Raw genomic sequence first — 25,979 nt, forward strand, 5'->3', positions numbered from 1 at the left:
ATTATTTAAGCGATGTCTATGGTTTTGTCCTCCTATTCTTACCCGAGAAATTCTCAACCTATCACTTTGTCCAAGCTCTCAATTTCTCCCATCAGTACAAGTGCTGCTTCAGAATCAGAATCTCAAAAGAGGTTACAAGACCGCATATTCATCCAAAAAAGCTGAAAACAGACACTAATTCAGCAAACCGGTATACTACAGATAGTCCTGTCAAAAATCTGTAGATATGCCAATAGCTTTTGTTCATCCTAATTCACTTAAAGTAAAAGCACTTGCAATTGCTTAAACAGAAGCCATCTCAACAAGCCCATTCTTTGGCCAGTTCTGCTGAAATACTCCGGAGCACGTACTCACAAATTATTCTATGGGCTGAACTGGGGACAAACTGACAATCATGGTTGAGACATACAGCTGGAAGTTACACAACCACCAGTGTGCACAGCTGGATCTCAAAAAGATAATCTCTCTACAGCTTTAAAACAACAGGTTTAAACTAGATAATGGGCTTTCTCCAAGTAAGGTTAAGCAGTGGTAAGCAACGGATCATGTCAATGAGATAAATATTTAAGTACTGACCAGAAGAGAACTCTCAAGGAGGAATTTAAAAAGAGAACAATAGAGAACTGCAGGTGCTTTAAATCAAACAGTAACACCCACAAAACTAACAAAGAGAGAGGTGGACAGGGGGCTTTTTTGCCCTCCAATGAACAATGTTAAAAAATTTTAAAAATACTTGCTTAGAAAGATCAATTTTTTTTTAAACTACTCGATTTTATTAGCTAATTGCAAGAACACCATCTGCTAGGAAAAAAATGCCAAATAAATATTTTTAGCTAGATTTAAAGGCTGTTTTTTTCCTAGTACACAGCAAGGACCTGAGTTAATCCCTTAATAACACATCACCCCTACCCCCTAGGTGTTCCCATGCTTCTGTATCTTCTTTCCCCATTTCAGTTTAACAAAACTCTTTCGCTTGGTCAATGCTTAGCTAGATTACTCATTCCATTTGTTCAGCCTTTCCTGCTAGGAAGAATGGGTTAGTTGCTTTCAAAAGTTTTTCAAGAAGGTATAAAAAGAGAGTAGGGGAGGGAAATTTTTGTTCTTTTAAATACCAAATTGGCACCGGTTGTCTTTAGTGGTAAAAAAAGCCAAACAAAAAACCCAGCACTGTCGCCACCACCACATCAGTAAGTGAAGTTCACATCTAGTAGCCAGCAAGAATGAGTTTTTATTTTTTCATACTTGCACACTACAATTATTTTGTGACTAGCACTGAAGTGGTGGCCTGTTCCAAGTCTCTTCCCATACAAACGCCAGGGTCCATATGGTGAATGGAATCTTCAAAATCACAGAGGACAAATGGTCCTCTTGGTCCTCTCCCCCTTGCAGGCATGGTTACTAACTTGGTGGTGGGTCAAGAGCTCTGTCAACTACGGGAACAGAAAAAACCCATGTGAGGCAATACAGTATGGCAGTACTTCACAGAATATGGAGAACACAAACAGTCATCTGAAGTTGAGAGCGAAGAGAATGACAAGCAAGACATTTATAACACCAGACAGTTCATAAAACAATCTGAGGGAAGGTAGATGTCTATAGGTAATTTAACAACTGATTACTGCTTTATACACTTCATTTTGAAGTATTTGTGTTCAGCCTTAAAAGAGTATGCTTCTCATGTGAGAAGCAATAGCAGAGAAATAGTATTATAGTACTCCACTACTGTAGCACTTCTCTGAAAGCAAGGGGCAAGGTGTAAGGGCAATGGTTTGTTTACAACTGCTTTACTGAACCTCATCTAAGTGAGCAGAAATACACTTGTACATACTTGTATTTTGTAAATCTGCATACTTCCTACTCCACAATCAGGAACTGTTGGAACCTCCCCTGGACAGAAAATCTAATCTTTATTTCATTTAACACACCCATGGACATGATAGCATTTCTTCTGCAGGTGTGGACGGTATGCCACCAGGCTCCCAAATCCCATCATACAACCAGCTCAAGCATCACCACAGTACATATTACTATTTGTAAAATGATTCCATACACAAGGGTCCTTAAGCAACCTGGCATCATGACAAAACTATGTTTTCCCAGTTAAATGGATAAGTAGCAGAGCGCTCCAGCACCCAGCTATCATGTTTTTTCTCTCTATTACAGATTATTTCCCCTGATGCTCCCTGTATGTGACCAAAGTCTGCAGACAATGCAAACAATATTCCTTAAGTTAATGTATTTACTGTTCCCTGTATCAAGCATGCTTATGAAGTTACTCTGCCACTTCAGATATAAAAGTTGGTAAGCTAGTTTTCTCAAACTGTTATTTCTGATAAGTGAATCACACTACCAGCAAATTCCTCATTCCTGTTTCATGACTATTCATGTACATTTTCTACTGTTTTCCTATATCCTGCAGCAGAGGAACTTCACCAGAAGGATTAATTTCAACTCAGATTCATCACTTAATTCCAGAATAGTCAGAAGTAAGGAGTACACTGACTCAGAAGCAACTTGGCTATCTTTCCTGGCATTTCTATGCAGAGGCTCAGAATAAGCACACTTCCTCTTCTACTCCCAAAACATTACAAACCAGTTTCTACAACAAGCTACCAGACTGAAGAACAGTTCAGTGAGTAATGCTGACTCTCACTCTCTTTCTGACTCATGCTGTTTTTCCTTCTATCTTACTTTTTTTCCCCTACCTCCACATAGTTTTCCTGGAATGGACAAGAACTTTATACATTTTACCATACTAGATGAGTTTATTCTTTAATTTACCTCAGAGCAGATTAAATTAACACTACTTAATTGATATTACTACAGGTTTTACACCTGGTGTCATGGTTTAACTCCAGCTGACAGCCAAGCCATACACAGCCACTCACTCACTCCCCCATCAGTGGAATAAAGGAGAGAATCAGAAGGGTATAAGGTAGAAAACTCAAAGGTTAACATACAAACAGTTTAATAGGGAAAGCAAAAGCAACACACACAAGCAGAGCAAAACAAGGAACTTAATCACTGCTTCCCATGGACAGGCAGGTGTTTAGCCATGTCCAGGAGAGCAGGGGCCCCTATCACAAGTAACAGTGACTTGAAAAGACAAGCACCATCACTACAAATGTCCACCCTCCTTCCTTCCACTTTTCCCCCCCAACTTTATATACTGAGCATGATGTCATATAGTATGGAACATCCATTTGGGGCAAGTTTGGGTCAACTGCCTCTGCTGTGTCTCTTCCCAATCTCCCACATGCACTCAGTCTCCTTGCCAGTGTCACTACATGGAAAGCAGAAAAGGCCTTGATTGTGTATAAGCCCTGATCAGCAATAAAAAAACATCTGTATATTATCAACCCCATGTTCAGCACAAATCTGAAACACAGCCCCATACCAGCCACTCTGAAGAAGGTTAACTCTACCCTAGCCAAAGCCAGCGCTTATCCTCCCTTTATTCCACACCGTTTATGTCACAGTAAGTTTCACACTTCTCAATATCCCACCACCTTCCCTACTTATCTGTTTCAATAGATATACAGACATCATTATGATCCCCTAGTGTGTGGAACACCTCTGTCAAATGTTCATTAAACCTCCACCAAAAAAATGTTTGTTGAATCCATGCATTCTATGACTTTGGCCTTCACCCTTGGTAATAGCCTTTCCAACCAGACAGCAATGTCTTGCCACAACTTAGCAACCGAGATGGGTTTACCCCAGGCTTCTTCCATTGCTGTCACCACTCCCCCCAGGGCCACCACTGATGAATCAGTACAGAGATTTAAAAAAAGCATTGGCCCTTTCTCTCCTTCAGCAATGTCTAAGGCAAACTGTATGGCTTTCAATCCTGCATATTGACCCAATTCATGTTCTCCTCTAGTAATTTCTGTTACTTATCATAGGGGGCTCCACACAGCTGCTTTCTCACAAGACAGAAGTATTAATTGGTAAACAAGGCATATGACCTCTCAGTTTCTGGGAATTTATTAAGCAGTGGGGTCTCTTCAGCACAAGCCCGGTGACATTCCAAAAATCTTTGCCTTCTGGCCAGTCTATGATTAATTCTAACTTTCCTGACAACAAGGGTTTCCTATCCAACCTCTTTATGAGATCAGTGCAACCCTTTACTCCATGTAGCATCTGCTGCACGATGTGTAAAGGAGACCCTCCCTTTGAGCATTCAACAGGTAACTGTAGAGTCAGAAGCTGCGTTTCAGCACCAACCATCTCAGAAGCAGCTCAGACACTTTGAAAGCTGCTAGTATTTCCCTTTCAGTTAGAGTATAGTGGGCTTCAAATCCTCTGTATGCTCAGCTCCAAAAACCAATAGGTCAGCCTCTGGTGTTTTCTACCTGAAGCTCCAGGTAGGTCCATTCTCTTCAGCTACAATGAAAAGCAAATTTTTTACATCTTGCCCTATTCAGGGTGGCCCAAGGGCTACAGCATGAGCTATTTCCTACTTGATTTGTTCAATTGTTGCTGCTCAGGGGGTATCTGAAATCATTCTTCTTCCAGGTCACTTGAGAGAGAGGGCTTATAATCAGACTGTGAATTCTCCAAAATCCCACAACACCTAAAAAATCTTATGTCTTTTTCTTGTTAGTTTGCATTATCTGTTACCTTAATAACAACCATTGAGTAATAACATTGTCCATCTTGCCATTTAATTCCTAAAAGCTGGATCTCTGTGTATGTCCCTTTATCTTACTCTGTTTTATGGCAAAACCAGCTTTTAAAAAGGTTTGGATTATTTGCTTCCTTTTCTCAAAAACTTCTGCTGTATTTTCTCACACAGTCGTATCATTAACACATTACAGGTATTCTGGAGCTTTACCTTGTTCCAGTCTTCATCAGTCCGTGGCAGATAATACAGCTTTGTTTCCTTCCCACAGGTACTAGATTCCAGGTACTATGGACACAGCTCCAAACAAAAGCAAACTGTGGCCTACACTCTACTGCCAAAGAAATTGATACAAACACATCACCGGAATCAAATGTGGCACCACCTGGCTGCCTTTGACTCCAGCTCATATAGAAGTTTCAGTATACCCAGTACACCAGGACTCAGAGGTGGTGTGACTTCATTCAGGTCACAGTAAACACAGTAGTTTACTGTCAGCCTCCACTCTCCATTGGACTTTCATACTGGCCCTACGGGGCTGTGAAATGTATGCAGGCTCTCTAGTTGACAAATTAGTTAATAAATGGGAATTACAGAGTCTAGATCATGAGATACTGCTTCTGGTGCACTGTTATGGTAGCAATTGGCACCTGCTGCTCTTCAGCCCCAGAACAAAAGAGATGTCTGAAATTTCCTCCATCTACAGGGCAGGTATACTGAAAGCCCACCAACAATATTTTGAATCCTTGAACATCCTCCAAGATAGTCTTTGGCAAGGATGAAGGAAGCCTCTGCTCCTGTCAAGATAGGGTACTTCTGCCACTTATGACAGTTAGGCTAGTCTCAGATTCCAATACCAACAATTGTTTGGATCCCTCTGTCACCCCAGAAATCCAAACAGATTCCATCCCTACATAGCTAGATGACATTAGGGTACACTGTGCACCACTGTCTAATAAAACCTTGTACTCCTGTGGGGCTGCTGTGCCAAGGCCATCAAATCAACACAGTCAATAAACCTGGTTATAAACCCCCAGGTGGAGTCAAGGCCCCTCTAATACTGGCCACAAAGTTTCCCACTAATATCTTACAAAAATGGACTAGTACTTCTCTCCATAGAGTCACTAGTATGATCAGACCTTTCAATCTGCCTGAAAAACTGTTCACTGGAGACCAGAGCAGCAACTTTCCTGGAAAAACTTCCAGTTACGGTTGTTTTTCTCTGCAATTCCCGCACCAGTGCATCTAGAATCAAGGTATTCCCATCCATCCCATTTCTTTGTATCATCTTCATGGTCCTGGACGTAAAACTGTAGGGTTTTACTCTACTCGTGGCATGTATCTTCTATATGTTCTCTCTTGAGGAAGAGGATACCTGCTGTCAGTTATTGAAATTCAGGCCTACACAGATGGGGAGTGTGACATTCCCTCTGAATTGCTGGAGCTTCTGAGTCAGTTCATCGGTTAGCATCTCCACAGATGCAATGATGGAGGAAGGAATACTGTCTTCATATTATCTGAGTTGCCAAACTGCCTCAACTGCTATTGGTAGTGCATCATATTTCCAAATTGCTGTTGTCAAGGGGTTTCATGTGCCCTTGCTGCACTCTACAAATTTCTGCTATATGGTAATTGACACAAGACGTGGTCTGGATCTGTGGGGACCTGGGTATTGTTCACATCAAAACACGTAATTTCTTTATTAGCTAATCCCTTAGGAATTGAGTCACTTTCTCTATTGCAGTCCATCTGCATAAATTACATGGACTATCATCTCTACAGGGATACCTTTCCTCCTCACACTTGATAAGAATCACCTCCAGAGACTGAAGACTTGTGCTTTTTTCCCCATTGCTTTGCAAATGTCTGGATCCTTAGCAAGTGATCCCAGCCTGGCCTCCTTACCCTCTCATTCCACACTGTTGGCATCATTGCCCCATCAGCAGACTAGCCAGGCAGTAATACACTCATGGATGACTGCTGAAATCTCTTTGTGTCTCCCAGAGCTCACTCAGGATAGGCATCAAGTCATGTCGTTTTATCTCCTCTTCTGGTTCCTGCGATGGCCTTGATAATGGCTCTGAAAAATCACCCTTGTGATGGTTCTGTTTCACCGTCTTCACTCTCCTTGTCCTTGACTGTTTTTGCTAAAGCATTTTGACTGGATGATTTTCATGTACATTTCTTCTGCTTCTGTGCAGGGGCCACTGACACCAGCCCAGTTGATTCTCTTCTTCCGTGGTTACAGTGGCAGTGCCACAGCTGGTGGGAGTTGAGCAGTCACAGTGCCTTTCAGGTGGCTGGAGCAGCTGCAGGGTCTGTCGTCGTCTCACGGTCATATTTAGAGACCTTACTTTTCTCCTGCAGGTACTAACCAGTGCTGAACATCGTGACAGAACAAGTTTTTTGAATATTTTACTAGGTTTTTTGGATTCTGCACTTGTTCAGGAGTAAGGCGAAAGGACACTGAAGGTGCTCACTGCACTAGGTACTGGCCCATACAACCCCAAACACCCTTTTTGGCAGATCTCTGAGGAATGTTATTACATGCTGGCTCCTAGCAGAAAACCTGGTCTGATTTCAAGGGTAGTCAAAGGGCATCCAATAATCTTTAAAATCTTGACTACTGTAACCAGACTGGAAGACCAGGAAGGAAAAAAAGGAGGAGAAAAATATATAGGAAGGTATCTCCCCCATAGGTTGCTCCTCTGAGGAACCAACAAACAAATATGTGATTATTAATTGCTTCCAGTAGGTGACTCTCAAAGCACAAAGGCGCCTGCAATACTGAATACAGTCACACCAGATTGGTGACCAGCGACACTATCATAAGCTGTGACACTATCATATGATAAGCCCATCTCATAAAATATACCACAGACAACATATATTGCGAGTAAGGAATTATTGCTGTAATACAGACAAAATACTGCAAGTATGAGAGCAAATAAATCCACATTGTAACCAGCAACTATTAAACCAATAAATTGAGTGTTTATAACAACTTTATTTTAATACTCTCCAGTAAGATCTGTCCTGATCTCAACCCTCTGTGCCTCATACTGAGCACCAAAAGAGACCCAGGTGGTTTAATCCCAGTGAACAGCCAAGCCCTATGCAGCTTCTCACTCACTCTCACACTGGACATGAGATCACAGAGGGAATTGGAAGGGTAAAAGATAGAAAATTTGTGGGTTGAGATAATGGTTATTTGATTGGGAAAACAAAAGCTGTACAGACAAGCAAAGCAAAACAAGGAATCACTTTACTGCTTGGGCAGGCAGGTGTTCAGCCATCCCCAGGATAGCAGGGCCCCACCATACATAATGGTGGCAGGAAAAGACAAACACTGTCAATTCTGAATGTCCCACCCTTATTCCTTCTCCCCCCACTTTATATATTGAGCATGATGTCATATGGTCATGAATACCCCTTTGGTCAGTTTGGGTCACCTGACTTGCAGAATCACATAGAATTAACTAGGCTGGAAAAAGCCTTTGAGATCATCAAGTCCAATGACCAAACACCACTGTGTTAGCTAGACCATGCCACTGAATGTAACATCCAGTCTTGATCCCTAAACACCTTCAAGGGTGGCAACTCCACCACCTTCCTGGGCAGCCCACTCCAATTGAAAGTTACTCTTTCTTGTTAAGAAATTCTCTCTAACGTCCAACCTGGACCTCCCCTGGTGCAGCTTAGGACTACATCCTCTTGTCTTGTCACTGGCTGCCTCTGAGAAGAGACTGATCCCCTCCTGGCTGCACTTTCCTTTCAGGCAGTCATAGAGAGTGATAAAATCACTCCTGAGTCTCCTCCTCTCCAGGCTAAACACCCCCAGTTCCCTCAGCCACTGCTCACACAACCTGTGCTCCAAAACTTTCATCAACTCCATTACCCTTCTCTTAACACACTCCAACATCCTTCCTCAATTGAGGGGCCTGGCACTGGACACAGCATGAAGGTGTGGCCTCACCAGTGCTGAATACAGGCAGACAATCCTGCTGGCCTGGCCCTGTTGGCCACCCTACTCCTGGTACAGGCCAGGATGCTTCCATGGCCACATGGGCACTGCTGGCTCATCTTCAGCTGCTGTCAATCACTTCCCCAAGGTCCATTTCTGCCTGGCCCTTGTCCAGTCACTCTGCCCAGCTATAGCGCTGCATGAGGCACTGGCCATTCAGTTTTGTTAAACCTCATTTTATTGCACTTGGCCCATCTCTCCAGACCGTCCAGATCACTCTGCAGAGCCCACCTAGCCTCCAGCAAATCAATACTTGCATGCAACATGGTGGCATCTGTGAATTTGCTGATGGTAGCCTCAATCTCTCCATCCACATCATCAATAAAGATACTTAAGAGGGCTGTAGCCAACACAGGTCCCCGTGGGACATCCCCAGTGAGCAGCCACCAGCTGGATGCAGAACCATTCACCACTCTCTGGGCCTGGCCTCCAGCCAGTTCTCAACCCAGAACACAGTGCTCCGTCCAAGCCGTGGGCTGCAGCTTTTCCAGGAGTGTGCTGTGGGAGACGGTGCCAAAGGCCTTGCTGAAGTCCATGTACACAACACCCACAGCCTTTCCTGCATCCACCAGGTCAGCTGGTTGGTCAGGCAGGACCTGTACCTCTGAAATCCATGCTGGCTGTCCCTCTTATGTGCCCTCCCAACCTCCTATTCACTCCCAGCCTCCTCATCACTGTGGCATCACAGAAAGCAGAAAAGGCCTCAGCTCTGCGTAAGCCCTGCTCACCAGGTACAAAAACATCTCTGTATTATTGACCCCATGTTCAGCACAAATCCAAAACACAGCCCCGTACCAGCCACTGTGAATCTAACCCAGCCAAAACCAGTACAATCTCAATACTTCAAAATGAAATAAATAAGAACAGAAAAATGTGCTATATTGAATGTTACACAAAGATAATAACATCACATTACAAGGAGAGTAACACACTACAGTGTTACAGTCCTGACATTTCAGGGGTACTTTTTCCCCAACACACAGCATTTAAGTTTTCCTCTCCATACTATTTCAAACTTCTTATAGGAAAAAAAGAGGAAATGTTGTCTACCTTGACCTTGGTGTTAAACTACTCAGGAAATTATTCCAATTCAGTGTGGGTATACTGTTGATAAGCAAGTTAATCATTAGCAACTCTAAGTAGGTTTTCCTAACAAACTACTTGGAACCACAGTGGAAACAAAGCATAAGAACACAATCTGAAAACCCGCAGATATATTGGAATACTCACTTAGGACGACAATCCTCAAGTTGTACACAGAACAAAGACATTATAAATTTAAAACCTCAAAATAGTTTACAGCTTAAGTTCCTTTCCTTTTCTTCCCCCTCTACAGATTAGTTAAAAAAAGGAAGGATAACTCCTAGCCTAAAACAAAGGAAAAGTTAGTATGTATTAGTATTTAATAGTTATGTAAACACGAGTAATGAGTTAGGCAATGACATTATATAGCTAAAGTTAATGTTTATCTTGGTGAATGTGTCAGTCTTTGTATTTGCAGAAGATTTAGTAAGCTTTTAGTAACCACCCCAGGTGCAGTGATTTACCAACTCTTCTCTTGGAATGGAATTCAAGAGTTAGAAATAGGAGAAATGCAGAAAAAAAATTGTCTGTGATCCACCAATGTTTTCTGCTTTTTATATGACATAATTAGGACTGAGTCCCACAGTACTTTTAGACATCAGCTAGACTCAAATGTTCAGGGAACACTTAGCATGAATAGGGATTGAAGAATTTAAACTTCTAAACCATTTTGTTGGCTCTATTTACAACACAGCTAAAATAATCAGCCTTATCTGATAAACAACATTGAATTGCCAGCAAATTGGTTCTGTTCAGTTATTCTTATCAATGCAAGTCTCACTACAGTTACTGAAAAAACATTTAATTATTAGTGGGAATAAAACAAAATTTTAAGTAAAAAGACCACAAAAAATCAAACTACCAATAACAGGTTTAAGATAATCATATTAAGAGGCAAATCTGACACAAACTAAAGGAGTAAAAATAAGGTCCTCTAAAAATACAGGGGATACGAAAAGAATGCTATTTTGAGTATAAGCATCAAGAAAACAAGTTGTATTACAATGAAGATAACATTTTCCCTGAACATAAGTACTTTAGGAAACAAGTGATCCTTAACACTTACAGAAACCTAACCAGAAGAAAAGCATTTTTGAGACATCTACTTCCATAAACTTAAATTAAAATCACCTCATGTGTGAACTACAGTATCAACAGGTAAGGCACCGAGATTTGTGTTGGATTTTCTTATACAAGGGATTACTCTTAAATCTCACAAGTGAGAGATTTCTGTATGATTTGGTTTTAAACATATACAAGCAGAACCTTCAGGAACAATTCCTGAATCAAATCTGAAACTAAGGAATTCACAGGAACACGAGTTATTCTGAGGGACTACTGACATATGTAAGAAACTGCACAAACACACCTCAATCCCACACTATGCTAGAGCTGGCACGTGTCTTTCAGCATCTTGTTGGACAGCTACAAGGCTCAGCTTCTGAAGGGCATCAGGCAAGCCTCATGAAGCTGATTTTTATTATTTCGCCTATAGGCATGCTATGCATACCTCTCACCCAGAGAACAATTCAGAAAAGCAGAATCAAACTGAGTAACCTGTCTCACAGTTGAATATTTCTTGCTGCTACAATATTAAAGCCTGTTACATCCTTGATATTAAAGGGATCAGAGTATTTTTAAGTGGCAAATCAGATCCATTTTATGAATGAAAAGGATTCTTACACCTTTTGTGTTAGTTTAAAGTAATCCTGGAGAAATATAAAATTACGTGATCAGTATTTCTTTCAATGAAAACAGAAAAATTGTAGCAAACTCTTTTACCATTTAATCTAAAACTTAGTCTTCAACACCACTTACAATCAGACAATAGAAAAATGGCTAAACAGCGTAAGAAAAACAGCTTAAGGCATGCCACTAAGCATTTTAAATTATTTGCAATTTATATAAAGCATTTCCTATCCTAGGCTATTACCATTAACACAGAAAGTCTGAAAACTTCAGCTAACTGGTCAGTATAGTAAACAGTAACTTTTTTTACCCACTTACTAAATCCACTAGTCACCAAATTTTGCATTCATGATGCACACATCCCTTTTTATGAGAAGCATGAATTTTAGGTAAATACAATATTTATGGTGAGCACACAAACAAATTTCTTGCAAATTTTTTCCTTTGAAGGCTCACTATCTTCACTGTTTCAGAATTTCAACAATGTGTGCAATATTCTGTACGCTGAACATTCATTTTAAAAAACCCAACTGGTAGCAAAACTATGCCATACTGTGCTAGCGAAATTTGCAAACAGGCAGAAATTACTTTAAAAGCTCACTATAATAAAATGCATTCAACATCAGGCAATCTCTGAAAAGACAGAAAGAAACAAACAAAAGTAATTTAAAACAACCACCAGAAAACACACAACTGACGGACACCGCCCTAAACAATCATTTAGTTTAAGTTACATTAGGTTACACAGTTTGGTATTCACGCAAAACCATCACAGTAATACACTTCTTTTCACTTATTTGTCCCTTAGCACTTCCTTACATAGCATTTGAAATCTAATTCTATAGCAGAGAGACAAACAGCATTGTTCTTACCCAAGACCTTCCTTGGTACTCACTTCCATTTGAATTTTTGGAGACACCTATCCACCCACAGAGCTGGTAACAGCATCTGTGCAAACATCATGGTAGAAGCCAATTCAGATTGGTGGTGGTCTTTCATCCTCAACAGTACCTGACTGTGAGATAACAGTATTTAGCCAGCTAGTTGTAAAACTGTATCAGTGAATTTCTGGATCATTGCCACAATACCAATGGATCTGCCTACACAATTCTTTGAATGATCAAGCCAACTCACCACTACATCATTTTCCTTTCCTTTGATTGCACTGGGGCAGGGTGTGTTTCATTGTTTTAGGGTTTTTTATTGTTTGGGTTAGGATTTTTAAAATTATTTCTTCTCCCTTACCTTACAGCTGTGGTAGAAAAGATGATGCAGAGCAAAAAGAAACAGTAGCTAGCTGATAGTACACATTTTTATACATAAAGAGAAAGCACTGGAAACTATTTTTCAAAAGGAACAGCTGTGGAAAAGTAGTTAGAGCTGTCAGAAAAACAGTGAAAAGGGAAGAGGTAACTGAGGGAGAAAAAAGGAGGCACCAAAAATTATTAAGATAATATGCATCAAAATGAGCTGAGAATGACTTTACAGTTTTTATCTATACCTTAGCATTGACAAAAAACAATCAAGCTGATAGCTTTTCACAGCATACCCGAATATCATGAAGAAAGGATTTTAATTGATCCATTGCTATACATTATCCAGTATAATGTTACATGTAATGTAACAACAAAGCAAGGGCAAGGATGGCAGACACAGACCAGAAGCTGGGGACTGGGGAAACCAGCTAATATTTTAGGAAAAGTGTTCGCCCTCTCTTTCTTTGTAGAGCTAGAAGTTCCAGTCTTAGCTCCTCTAAACTAAAAAGATTTACCTACAGGTGACAATGTTCTATTTTAGGAGTTATTACTGCTTACAGTAGCAGAAATATTTGTAACGCTGTCCTACAAATTAAATGCATTAAAAGACCATCAAATAAACAAAAACCTTTATACAAACAAAAATACCTTCTTGGAAGTCTCATGTGATCGTGAAATTTAAATGTCAGATCACCATGTATCAGGAGACAAATAATGTTTATTTGCTTTACATTCTGCATCTAAGTCTTGTTGTCTCCAACTTAAGAGGGCATGCACTGGATTGCCTTCTAGCCAGAAAACAGCTCAGCACCCACAGTGCCCACTCATGGGAATCTAACAATTGATTACAAGAAAGTGATCAGGAGGCTTAGCTTCCAGAAATTTCAATGACTGAGGGAGAGGGGAGGGATGATGAGATAAGGAACTTTCCTAGTATTTGTCTTATTTAAAACACGGATTTTGCTTATCTACATATCAATTACCAATGCCGTATCTCAACACCACAATACTGATTGGTGTATCCTCAAATATTACTATACAGATGCAACAAAGCAATAGAATAAGGAAAAAGGAACAAAACCTGGGCGAAGTTGACCATCTGCTTGAATCTTAGTTGCCGCAGGATATAGTGCCAAGATGAAGCTCATCCTGCTGGCTCACCATCAACCCACCATTGCCAACAGTCTACTACTCTGAAAATAACACGAGCTACATATCTAGCCACTTTACTATCTTCTTTGTATTTTTGAAGAGAAATATAAGCATAGCCAAATGTTTCAGTTTCTGACTGATCATTATTCAGATTCAGTAAGCCAATAATCAATTTATTTCAAGTCAAGTGTTTTTATCATCTGAGAAACATTAGTAGCTTTATCTGACACCAAAGTTCTTCAGTTCAACAGCAAATTGCAGTGCACAGAAATGGAGACCCAAATTTCCTGTAAGAACTCAGCCATACTGTGAAAGCAAGACATGCCAACTCCTTAGGTTAATATTTACCCACCTGAATAGGCATACACAGTTCATCTGATCACTAAAATGATTACAAAATAATCCAATTTAAACATATCAAGCCACACCAGCATGAATCTGACACAAAATATATGTATGCATAAAAACTGCCAGGAAAACAATCAGATCACAGAACCGACCACAGTTTTACTGAGAAGGAAGAAAAGTCAAGTAAGTGTCAGTACTGTTTTGCAGGTAGAAGAAAAAACTGATTTACACTCTTCGGTTCAACACTAATAGGAACACACACAAGTACAGAAGGTTATCAGATTTATTTAAGGGAACCCACTAGCACTGGTTAGACAGCATTTTTCGATATAAGTTTTAACATGAGATCTTTACAGGTAAACTGAGAATTTACTATGTTGGAGTACTCCTTATCAGACTGAGTTTGAATCAAATAATCAAGCCGAGGTCAGTGCATGCAATACAGTGTACAAAAATGATCCCTGAATAAGGCAGAGAGTGATACTGCCAAAACTTAATATATAGCATGCAAATACAGACAAATAGATGTCCACCATACAAAATACATAATTTTGACGTGTTAAACACTTCTGCTAGAAAGTAGATCTAAATATACCACACTGACAAGAAAATAGGTTGAGAAAGAGCCTCCTTGAAGAGCCAGCATATATGAATAATAATGACAACTCACTGGAAGTTTTACATTAAACAAATAGAAATTCACTTATCTTGCTATGGAAAAAAAAAAAAATAAATCATGCTGCAAGTAGGACACCAGATCAGGCCAGATGTTTATGGAACTAACACTGCGTCACACAAATATTGGCCCAGATCCAAAGAGACAATTAGGACACCATGATCCTAGCAAGACACTCTTCCTAAACTTCAAACCAATTTACTTGAATTTATTATGTAGTGAACTTACAGCCTATGCTGGAAGTATTCTGAAATAACTAAAGTCTCTAAAAGCACTGCATTATACTTAACATTTAATACTTTGACAGCACTGCACTGCATCCCATGAAATAAATTATTTATGTTTAAGTAAAGAATTATATAACCTCAAATGGTTAAATCAGCACAGTTACCAGGATCAGAAGACGTAGCCTATAAATGAAAAAAGTAGCTGTAAGTTTGTTGCATATTTTAAAGAATGGCTTCACAAAATATATACCTTGCAGTGTTCTACAACCTACAGCATCTGAGCTGATTAAGCACTGACATCAGCAGAGAAGCTTCTGCTCGCTAAAGCATTGTTCACTGCAAAGTGCAGACAAGAAACATTTATTTCATAATCCCATTGTGAATACATTGCCTTCCTTTATCTTCAAGGAAACCTATATTAAAAAACCAATGTTTTAGTTTGACGCACATTGCAAAGCAAATTTTTACAGACAAAATCCCATAAATCTTACTATCACATTCACGATTTCAAGGACTATTAGGCAGAGATAACATACTTACAGGATTAATTCAGTTAACTTCAGGTATGTAAATACAGTCCTTACATAAAAATAAGTGCTGCTTCTTTCACTCTTTTTCCACCGTGTGCACATACACAAAAAAAAAAAAAGCAAAAAGCAAAAAGACAAAAGACAAAGAAAAGCATAAAAAGAAAAGTGATTCTGTTTTATTTCTCAATATCCATCATGTTTCATTAATGAGTTATCAAGCAAAAAGAATAAAAGTTTCCATGCCAGCAGCTGGCAACAGAGGCACTCTCCATAGCCGAATTCAAAAGAAATGTCAGTGAGAGTGGCAGCAGCTACAGTCAATGCTGGAAGCTGATGCCTCTGCAGGAAGAGGATGCTGGGAGATTCTCCCAATCTGTGCTGCAGCCTAATTCTAATCCATCACTCCTAACTGCAAGGGGAAAATGGAGACATGAGGAACGCAAAGTAATTTATATTTAAAGACAAACAGGAGTTACCTTAGTTTTTCCTGAATATAAAAAAAAGAAGCCACAATTAAAGTCAGACAGAAAAGAAAAAGTATGCTAATGAAACTGCAGTAAAGTATGTTACAGAAACTGCAGGAAAACTAGATCAAATATGAGTGTTGATAGCAAGCAACACTGAAGAAAAATAACTAGCTCATGTTTGATTTTCTTTATTTGACTTTATTTGTACTTAAACATCACTTTTTTTTTAATTAACCCTTTGACATTTTTCCCCCAGAAATCCAAATTTTAGCTAGAGTTCCATGACCAAAACAAATCACTAACACAGAAAGCTGTTAATAAACAGTTCTCTTCATGAATATCAGCTGCAACAGAAGAAAGCAGGAGTCAACAGAAAAACAGTTACAACATAGATATTTTCATCCCCTTGGTCTGATCTCTCTAGACGAGATATGATGAAAGATCAGTACTTGGGAGCTAAGCAGCAGACAATTAAACTATGTCCTTACTCCACTATCACCTTCAAAAGGTATTCTTTAAAGCTGTACCAACTGGACTAATAGTACCTATTTCCAGCTATGTTTACTGTTATGAAATTTACTGTTACTGAGATTTATTCACAAAAATATCTCAAACAAATCTTTTAAAGGAAAATGCAGGAAAACACAGGTTTGCATTTACTTACTTCAGGTGCTTGCTAAGTAGTAGCAGTAGTAATACTTCAAACTAGTTTATTTAAACAATTTACTTTTGTTAAAACATTCTTACTTTTAACATACTGGGGAAAATTGCACAGTATTTCCTACAACACTTGTGGGAACCAAGGGTTATGATCAGGTAAAAAAGGTTTCGTAAATCTTGAAAACCTTTCAAAGAGATGAGACTGACACCTGTAATTTATGGACAACATCACCTTTAAAATCAGGACATACTGCCTTTCCCAAAAAACTTGACTCAGTAGTGTTAAATACCAAGGAGTTCAGAGATACAAGTTTTCCACCATGTCACTTGAAGCAGTGCTTATACGCATGTTGTCAGTTAATATAATAACAATATTAGGGGTAGGGAAAGTAAAAGTGCCAGAATTTCTGTGGCCTTGCCTATACATGCAGACAAGTTTTAATCAAGGCTGCCCAGTCATACAGAAGTCAAATCAATTCCCCCACAAAACATATAGTGTTCTGCTTTTAACATACAGAAGCCAACTCAATTCCCCCACAAAACAATACAGTGTTCTGCTTTTAACACAGTGTAAGTTTCAGACAGTCCACATTTGTTGGCTCAGAAACTATTTTCTAGAAAAAGCCAAGTAAATCAGGAGAACATTTCCACAAAGCTGACAAAAGTAAGCTTTCTGTCTGCATCCAGGCTAAAAAGTTTTCCCCTGGACTGACTTAAAGGAAAATGAACTAATACACACCAACTATACCTTCCACTCAGATTGTTTCCCAAAACACTCCGAGACAGCATTTAATCATCAGGGAAGGGGTGACCATGACATAAACACATCAAAACTATTAAAAACCAGGTTGTTTTTTTTATTTGATAGCTTAAATAAACAAACAGGTAAATCTGCGTTTCAATCCATTTTCTTTCAAAACATCTCACTAATCTATTCATTTTCTTCATCAATGAGTTAAAACTCATCTTTCAGTTTCTTATCTAAAGCATTTACATCTTAATGGTTTGTACCACCAATCCGTAAGTCCACATCGCTTTCCAAGTCTCAGAAGTTATTCAGAGAAGGCAATTCTTCAGCTGCAGGGCTACATGTAGTGTTATGTAGTCTTTATTAAAGCACAGAACAAACATTATTTTCCCGAAAGACGTTTAAAGAAAGAAAACACAGACATGATCATGCATTCCAGCATAATAACAAGATTTCAACATCATACTTAAATAAATTCCAGAAGTCTCCAGAAAGCCCCACCCCAAAAATACGGTAAGAGTTAAAAGCCACAGTGTTAATTAATTTGCAAATAAAGAACACACCACAGAATAGCAAGGAAATATTTAGGGCTCAATTAAGAGAGATTTCTTTTGGTGAATATGGGATAACAGAAAAATGTGCTGTGGTATCTTTCTGTACGCCAGCCTTTCAGCAAAGGCTTGCAAAAAGAGTAACAGGGTGTGAAAAACATAAAACATATATTCACAATATAAAGTAGCTAGTGTGTCATATTTTTATATTTATGCAGCTATGGAAGAATTGCCTTTACTGGAATTTTTTTCAAATAACCTTAAGGGTCAAACATCAGAAAATTAAATTTTGATCATTTAAATTGCTACAGCTGCTTGTCACCATCTCAAGACAATTCCAGAATGCAAGTTTAAACTTATGAAGGCAGAGACAGTTCCTAAAAGTAGTTGGCTTCAAAATAAAATTTGAATTTAGAGTCATCTCCTTAACTGTTCAATTTCATTCACTGACAAAACATTCACTTGTGCAGGTGTAACTGAAATCTTAACTACACATCTAAGATTACAAGGATAACCTGCTCTAACTTCCTTAAACGCTTCTGGCCCTTAATCCATCACTCCAGTAATACCACACAGAGCTGCTTTGGTAGGATCAAGGATTAACAGTACACAGCTTCGGGTAGACAAAGAAAATGCAAAAGAGAGTCAATGAAGTATGTCTCTTTTTGCTGACACTGGTAAAGACACAAAATCCCAAGAGTTTCATTCTTGATCAAAAGTCATCTATCTGCTTTCCTTACAGAATGCAAGCTCCCACTTTTTTCAATACTTCATGTTTTAACTGTGTTTAAGTAAGATCTCACTATCTTTCCACTCATGACAACTCAAGGTCTGGTGTCTGAAATTTCTAACATGAAGACTTCCTCTGCATATGAGCTGCTTGCAGCAGTCAGGCAGACTACTGTGTTTCTTACCAAAGACAACTACAAAGCATCTTCTGTAAACATACCCACACAGCTGTCATAATACAATTGCTATAAATGCTGCTATTCATTTCCATAAGCCTCTGATACTGGCGTGGTAGTAAATAAAGGCACTCTCTTTGCCTTTACCTCGAAGAGAAAGACTGCATGGCAATCCAAGGAAGACTGCATGGACAAACATAGCAACTTGATGGCTACTTTTTCCTTTCACATACAGGTGACATTTTAAGGAACAGCAAATAAAATGAGACGGAGGAATACCAGCAAAATTAATATTTCATACATGTCCTAAAAAAATTGAGAACTTCAGAGGATAAAATATATACAAAAATTGAAATACCAGTGGCAAGGTCAGTACATGCTAAGCATAACATGGTGATGGTTAAAAATTCTTGAGAACTCAAGCCACTTTCAATTTTGTTGTAAAGCCAAAGACAATATAATTTTGAAAATTACACTCTGGTAATAGAAAACATGAATATCTGCGTTCTGCTAAGAGATTTTTCAGAATAATTTGAGTAAAAATTATGGCAGTAAAAATAAATTGAAAAGAATTCAAAGAAGTAGAGAATTACCTTGTTCAGTAAGACTAAAGTTGTAGTTTTTCCACAGTAAGATTTAGGTATTGAGGCATTTTTAACAAGCATTAAATAAAAGAATAAACCACACACAAATCTGTTTCATCTACATATGGTTTTGAACCTGTAGATGCTTGACAGGCATTAAGTAACTTTGTCAAACACATCTGCCCAGCCCAAAACGTGGAAGCAGACATTTCAGTGGAAAAATGGTAAACAGAAGCCTACCACCACAAAACTTCTTGGCAGAAGCTTCAATTTCCTCAACAGAAATCACAGTTTGTCTCCAGTAACTCAGCTCCTTTTACAACAGAATATGCCAACCAAACTAGTTCCACAGTAAGACAAACAGGTAATGGTGCATTGACGTATACTCCACCTATTATCTTTGAAAGGTTGAAGATGGTCTATCAAGTGTTACTATCAAACCAGTACTTTGAAAACTCAGTTAATTTCGCGGGCAGAGAAGATATTAAATGCTAGTGCTTGCTTTAATTAAAATGGCAGAGTGACCTCCTGTAATAGCCTTTCTTCAGCTTTAGCACCAGTAAACAAATGTACAGTAATTTACTCTATTTAAAGCTTTCTTCATGCTTCTATGAAGCAAATATTTTGTGAACATTACCTGTTTTGGAGTTGCTGCTTGTATCTACAGCAGCTACCATGAGTAGAAGATGACAAAAGAACTAGAGAATCTAATACATTTAAACCAGTGGAACAAAGACTAATTTCCTCCTGGGCCTGTCCTCAGATATGACAGCCAGCACATGAGATTTAGGGAAGGATTTTATCATATTAAGGTAACTCACTGCCCTTTCAACATCTAATCTGCACAATCTGGTATTTGTAGATAAGCAGTAATATTTAAAGAATAAAGACAGTTAAAGTCAAGTTGGATTGGCAAAACCATTCACCAGCATCTACTGGTGCAAAATACAGAGTTGTGTTACTCTATACATAGTTGACACTAAGATTTGCAGTGGTGTACAAAATACTGTGAAGATATGGTTGTTACACATTCTTTCCCATTTCTTGAAACCAACAAAATGATCTGACAGAGTCTGAACGAAAACTGATCTCAAAAGTAAACGATAGTTTTGTTGACACAACTCCTTATAAAAAGGGTCAATTAGTTAAATTAGTTAAATTCAACTGGATATAACTAACTGCAACACAGCACTCAAACCAATGCCAGGCATATCATCACAGAGCTTTAACAACGCCACCTTCCTACTCAAAATAAGAAAAAACGAAACACTGACACACAAAAATTATGAAAGTAAATATTATCAACAGCTAAACCAAAAAAATAGAGACAGCGTCCCAGAAGCTTAAACCTCTGGCCATTCATTGTTTCAAAATAGTAATGAAAAAACAACAATTAATTCTCTATTAATAGAGAAAGGTCAGGAACAAGCAGTATGACATTAGATTTATAAAAGGTTTTCCCTGACGCAAACTACTAGCATAATTCGAAAACTACAGTCAAAGCATTTCAATAAAGAGAAGATTGAAGATTTTCACAAAACATTCCAATATTTTTTTCAGTTCCTTAGACATGTTTTTAAATAGCCATATCTTCAAAAGAATTTGATAGAGTCTAATCCAGTGAAGAATCCTGCCCAGATATAAAAGAATATACACACATTCACTATGTTCAATGTGATGTTAAGTAACAACAAATTTTTTGTCCCATTAATATTCTATCCATCATCTTTCATCAACTCTTCCATACAATGCTTATTGCAGATGGAGGCAATATCAGCCAGAATAAACTGACATCCTAATTTCTATTACAAAAACTATCTGTAAGACAACTATGAACACAGACAAGACACTCACGAAGAACAAATCAAAGCTCTGCATGCCAAAAATAAACAAACACGCCCAGCATAGACATCAATAGAAAGTAACAAAACCAGTTTCTCATGGAAGGAACAAGTATTGGATAAATATTCTCACACAGTATTTCAAAGTTAATCTTGTCCCTGTCCCAGGGGAAAAGGGCGGTCAAAGAGATTAGTTACTCAATCATCCACAAACTGCAAGGCAGTCAAAGGAAAAATACGCAATCATTAACATGAAGAATTCTCAACTTGAACATATCAGGTTCTTGTTTCCTCCTGAGTGTCAGGAAATGATGTTTAATTTTTCTCAGTTCTACGCAGATCAGACCTTACTACTCTAGGTAACATACAAACAGAGGTCTGGTAATCTGTAAAATATAATTTGCCAAGAGCATGGATGTTTTGGCCATAAAGTTCAGTCCAACCCACTGCTGGGTCTAGAGGTGTTTTAGCAGTCTGAGGATATTAGCAGAAGTCCCATTCTCTTGTGCTTCATGGCACAAAGATGCAATAAAATCCTAGAGAAAAGCTAAAAACACAGAGAGCATAATGTGTTTTCATTACAGTTTAATAAAAGTGTAGTTTTGGCATGAGATTTTACACCAGAGAAGTGACTGTACCTCACTTCAATAGGGGAACATCTGTGCAGCATTACATTGTAAGACACAGCAATTTCCATTTGAAAATTTTGCTTAGATGGTCTTGCATAACGTGGGATCCAAAGTTTTCCTAACAATGTTAAGCAACGATTTTTTCACCATGCAAAAATGTCTGGAGCTGTCAGTATGTAACTAAGTTACTCGATTTCCTATTTTTAATTCTTTACAATTTTCACATTTGTTGACATATATTTCATCACATACATCAACCTAATTACACTTCAGTTTCTAAAGTCTTGAGGACTTTAACTGCTCTGAAAAATGTGAATATAGTAAATGCATATAAAATTATGCTTCCCCGGAACGGTGTGCACACAGTATTCCATTTCTGTATAAGGAGTTTTAAGGAACACACATTTTAAAAAATTCTACTTACACGGGGATGTTTTCATAAGCATCTTCAAAGCTTTCCTGCAGAAGAAAAAAAAAAAGTTTCAATCTAATGTGTATATATTTTGTAACACAGCAGAAATTTACCACTACCAGACAGCACTTACTTCTGCACCAGACAGTAATCATCAGAATATTCACAGTCTACTGACTGTTTGCTAAGCTTTCACTGCAAATCATTATACAGAGAGATTTCCTATGGGCCTACTACATCAGACTACAGCTAAATAAAAGCAAAGATATTTTTCCTTTTTAATTCTAAACTTCCACTGTGCAAATCACAGAAGGCAATACAGGCTTATGCCTCAAGAGTTTGTGCAGCACATGTGATGTATTCAGGATGCACTAGCTAAACAGTATCTCCACATGAAACAGAAGTGTTCTATGCATATACCTGATATGCAGGCTGGCCAGAGTACATACAAGAGATCTGGAATGCATGACACTGTGTACATACAGTCAGCTCACACATCAAAAGCAGTTATGTGAATAGCTTAGTCCAGAAATCTAGAAGTTGTTTATTTCCACTTAGATTCAAAGCTTTTTCAACCTAGGTTCAAATTTCAAACTGAAATAAAAGAAGAAATGCACAAACGTAAAAATAAGCAGAACAGTTCAGCTCAAAGATAATTTATTTCTGTATCCAGTTTCCAAAATTAGGCTCTAGAAGTGTACTGCAAGGACAAACAGGCAAACAGCCTTCACATATCTCTCTCCACCTCACACTTTCCAGCCTCTGGCAACTCTGGGTGTGCCAGGTCTAAATAGTTTGTCCATTTTGTGATTTTCATTAGATCTCTGTTCCAAGTACAAGTCTGATTTCCTCAATCCCATGCAGACTTTGTTTTATTCATGAGTTATAGTATTAGTAAGGAATTTCATGAGCCTGACACCCATTTCATGCAAAATAAGAACCTGGCTCCAACCACCTTTGTTTAACAATCCCTAGTTTAGTTTATTCAAAAACAGTAAAGAATCATTTCGTACTTGCTTTTTTCTTGACACTTAAAATTTTGAAAGCTTTTGTTACATCATTCAACTCATCTCTCTTGTGAGCCAAAGACTAGTAACTAACTCAGTCACTCTTCAAACACAAACTATTTCCTACTAGTAACTGTCATTTCTGCTCTTTCCTAAGAAAAAACAGAAGCATGATGGAACAGATTATTAACACATTCCAGGAAGACTCTTGGAAGAGACTGATCCCCATTTCTGTACAAGCCTTTTCAGTTAGCTGTAGAGTCGTAAGATCTCTCTGGAGTCTTTTTTTCTCCAGGCTATACACTCTCAACTTCCTCAGCCCCTCCTCACAGGATTTGTGCTCCAGACCCTTCACCAGTTCCATGTCCTTCTTTGGACACACCACAACACCTCAGTGTCTGTCTTGGAATGAGGGGCCTAAACCACAACAGAGAATTTCAGGAGTGGGCTCACCAGTGCCAAGTACAGGGGGAACTTAAAAGAACTCAGAAAAAGCCAATTAAATAATCCTCCTGATCTGAGGAGAACTGGAGTTTCAGAAAGCTGCATAGAAACCAACAGGAACATCCTAAACAGACATTCTGTTACCCATGGCTCACCCCAGACACTGATAGAAGTCACCAGTCTTCTAATAAACTCCCTCACTAAAGACTAATTGCCTCCTTGAGACACTTCGCGAGACAAGAGAAGAAATTCAGCAGAATAAACAAGCAAAATACACTCACTGCTTTTTGAGCACAATTCCACTTTCTACTTCACTCCTAGGAGTGATCGCATTCCTACCAAGAAATAAATTATCTAAAAAGTACTCAGAACATATTAACTTTTTATCCAGTAGTCTGTTAAATCTACTTGTAAATTAAGCCCATTCAACAAAAAAAAAAAAGTGAAATGTTACATAAAATACACAGCATCTTAAAGGCCTAAGACAGTATTTAACATATAAATGTGTACAAATATGCATATATGTCAATACAAAAAATAAAATCAAGTGATTGATAAAGTCTGTCTATTCTTCAGATTATGGAAGGAGACCAAAAACATGGACAGACACATTCTTGTGCATTCAGTTAAGGTCTAGTAACGTTTCTATTTTCAAGTGCTGCACTTAATTCCAGTGCTGCAGGTTGCAGCTGACACAGCTGAGATGCCACAAGTTTCCAGACGTGCTTGCTCATTTCAGTCTACAGTAAAGCAGGTTATTTAATGCAAAGAAAGTGTTGTCCTTAGCACCAATGAAGGGCATTGTAAGGCATTGGCCACGGCAAATTCCTTCAAGAATGCATGTCTCCCCAACACCTTAGCACAGAGCACCATTTCCATTATTTACATGGCTGAAGAAACTGAAGTGGATGCAGTCCTTCACTCATTTCCTTCACCTGATTCAGGTCTGTACTGCAGCAGATCCCAAAGTTCCTGCTCCAGTATGTCCTTCTTATAATGGTGTCCTGTCCACAGGACGTGCATACAGCACAAATCCTCAGGAAATATGAACTGTAGTTAAATGCACAAAAAAGTACAACAAAGCCTTTTTTCAGACATTCTACTCAGAAAAAGAAATATGTAAACACATAATCTAGTATCAAGAGAAACAGTTTAACAACTATCTCCATCCGTACAATGCCGGTTAATGCTGCAATCCACAGATTCAGTGCACTTTTTTCCAGAGTACACGTCCATCCAATAATTTAAAACACACATATATATGTAAAACTGCCACTAGATGGCATGACTTCTTCTACAGATTTCACAAAATCTGTAGCACAAGATATAGCAAAATAAAGCTGTCTCGAAATTAAGTTTATTGAATCACACACTTTTAAAATAATTGCATTATTTCTTTATATCTTCATGATGTATCTTTTTCAAGACGCAAGCAAGCTTAAACAATTAAGTTTACATAACTTAGAGATATTACCATTTTGTGAAGCAAAGAAAGTCAAAGTCAGACAGAGACATAAATGTACACAGTGTACTAATGCAGAAAAAGGAAGCGTTCCTGTACTCCAGCAATGAGAACAGAAACCACCCACAGCAGGTACTTCACCTCTCAAGCCTCACAAAAGCAGCACGTAAGGGAAGTTTCTTCAACTAATATAGAGTACAGTAAATTCACGAATACAAGCCGCACTGACTATAAGCCGCATCTCTGGGTGTTGGCAAATATTTTGGTTTTTGTCCATAGATAAGCCGCACACGAATATAAGCCGCTCTGTCGTTCGCAGCGAGGACCCGCGTGCAATTATTAACAGAACGGCGGGAGGGCGGGGTTTACTGGCTGAGCTAAGGCTGTGCAGGCTCGGCCCGCTAGGGGCCGCTGACGGGGCCAGGTGGGCCAGCACGGTGCTGCCGCTCGGGGCCGGCCGCCGCTGCCCCTGGGCTCGGTCACCCCGGGTCGGCGCTGCCCCGCGGTGGCAGGCAGGGACGGAGCTTCCCCTGCTCCTACGGCAGCGGCGGCGGGCGGGGACGGAGCTTTCCCGCGCCCGTGGCGCCGGCGGCGGGCAGGGACGGAGTTTCCCCGCTCCTGCCGCGGCGGCGGCGGGCGGGGACAAAGCACCCCGTCGGC

The 25,979-nt window shown here is 39.0% G+C and overlaps 1 protein-coding gene across 2 annotated transcripts in view; it reads right to left on the reverse strand.

The window, feature by feature from the left end:
* The window catches only part of TTC39B (tetratricopeptide repeat domain 39B), a 75,697-nt gene that overhangs the window by 25,992 nt on the left and 23,726 nt on the right, over positions 1-25,979 (reverse strand). Inside the window, exon 2 of one of the 2 annotated variants that reach the window (XM_033085414.2) lies at positions 22,419-22,453. In XM_033085414.2, coding sequence (XP_032941305.1) covers positions 22,419-22,453 — 35 coding nt within the window. Of the gene's footprint in view, positions 1-15,619; positions 15,953-22,418; positions 22,454-25,979 lie in introns of those variants that run through there. The other variant, XM_033085412.2, reaches the window with a different exon arrangement.

This window comes from Catharus ustulatus, chromosome Z (assembly GCF_009819885.2).
Source record: "Catharus ustulatus isolate bCatUst1 chromosome Z, bCatUst1.pri.v2, whole genome shotgun sequence".
In the NCBI taxonomy this organism is placed as follows: domain Eukaryota; kingdom Metazoa; phylum Chordata; class Aves; order Passeriformes; family Turdidae; genus Catharus; species Catharus ustulatus.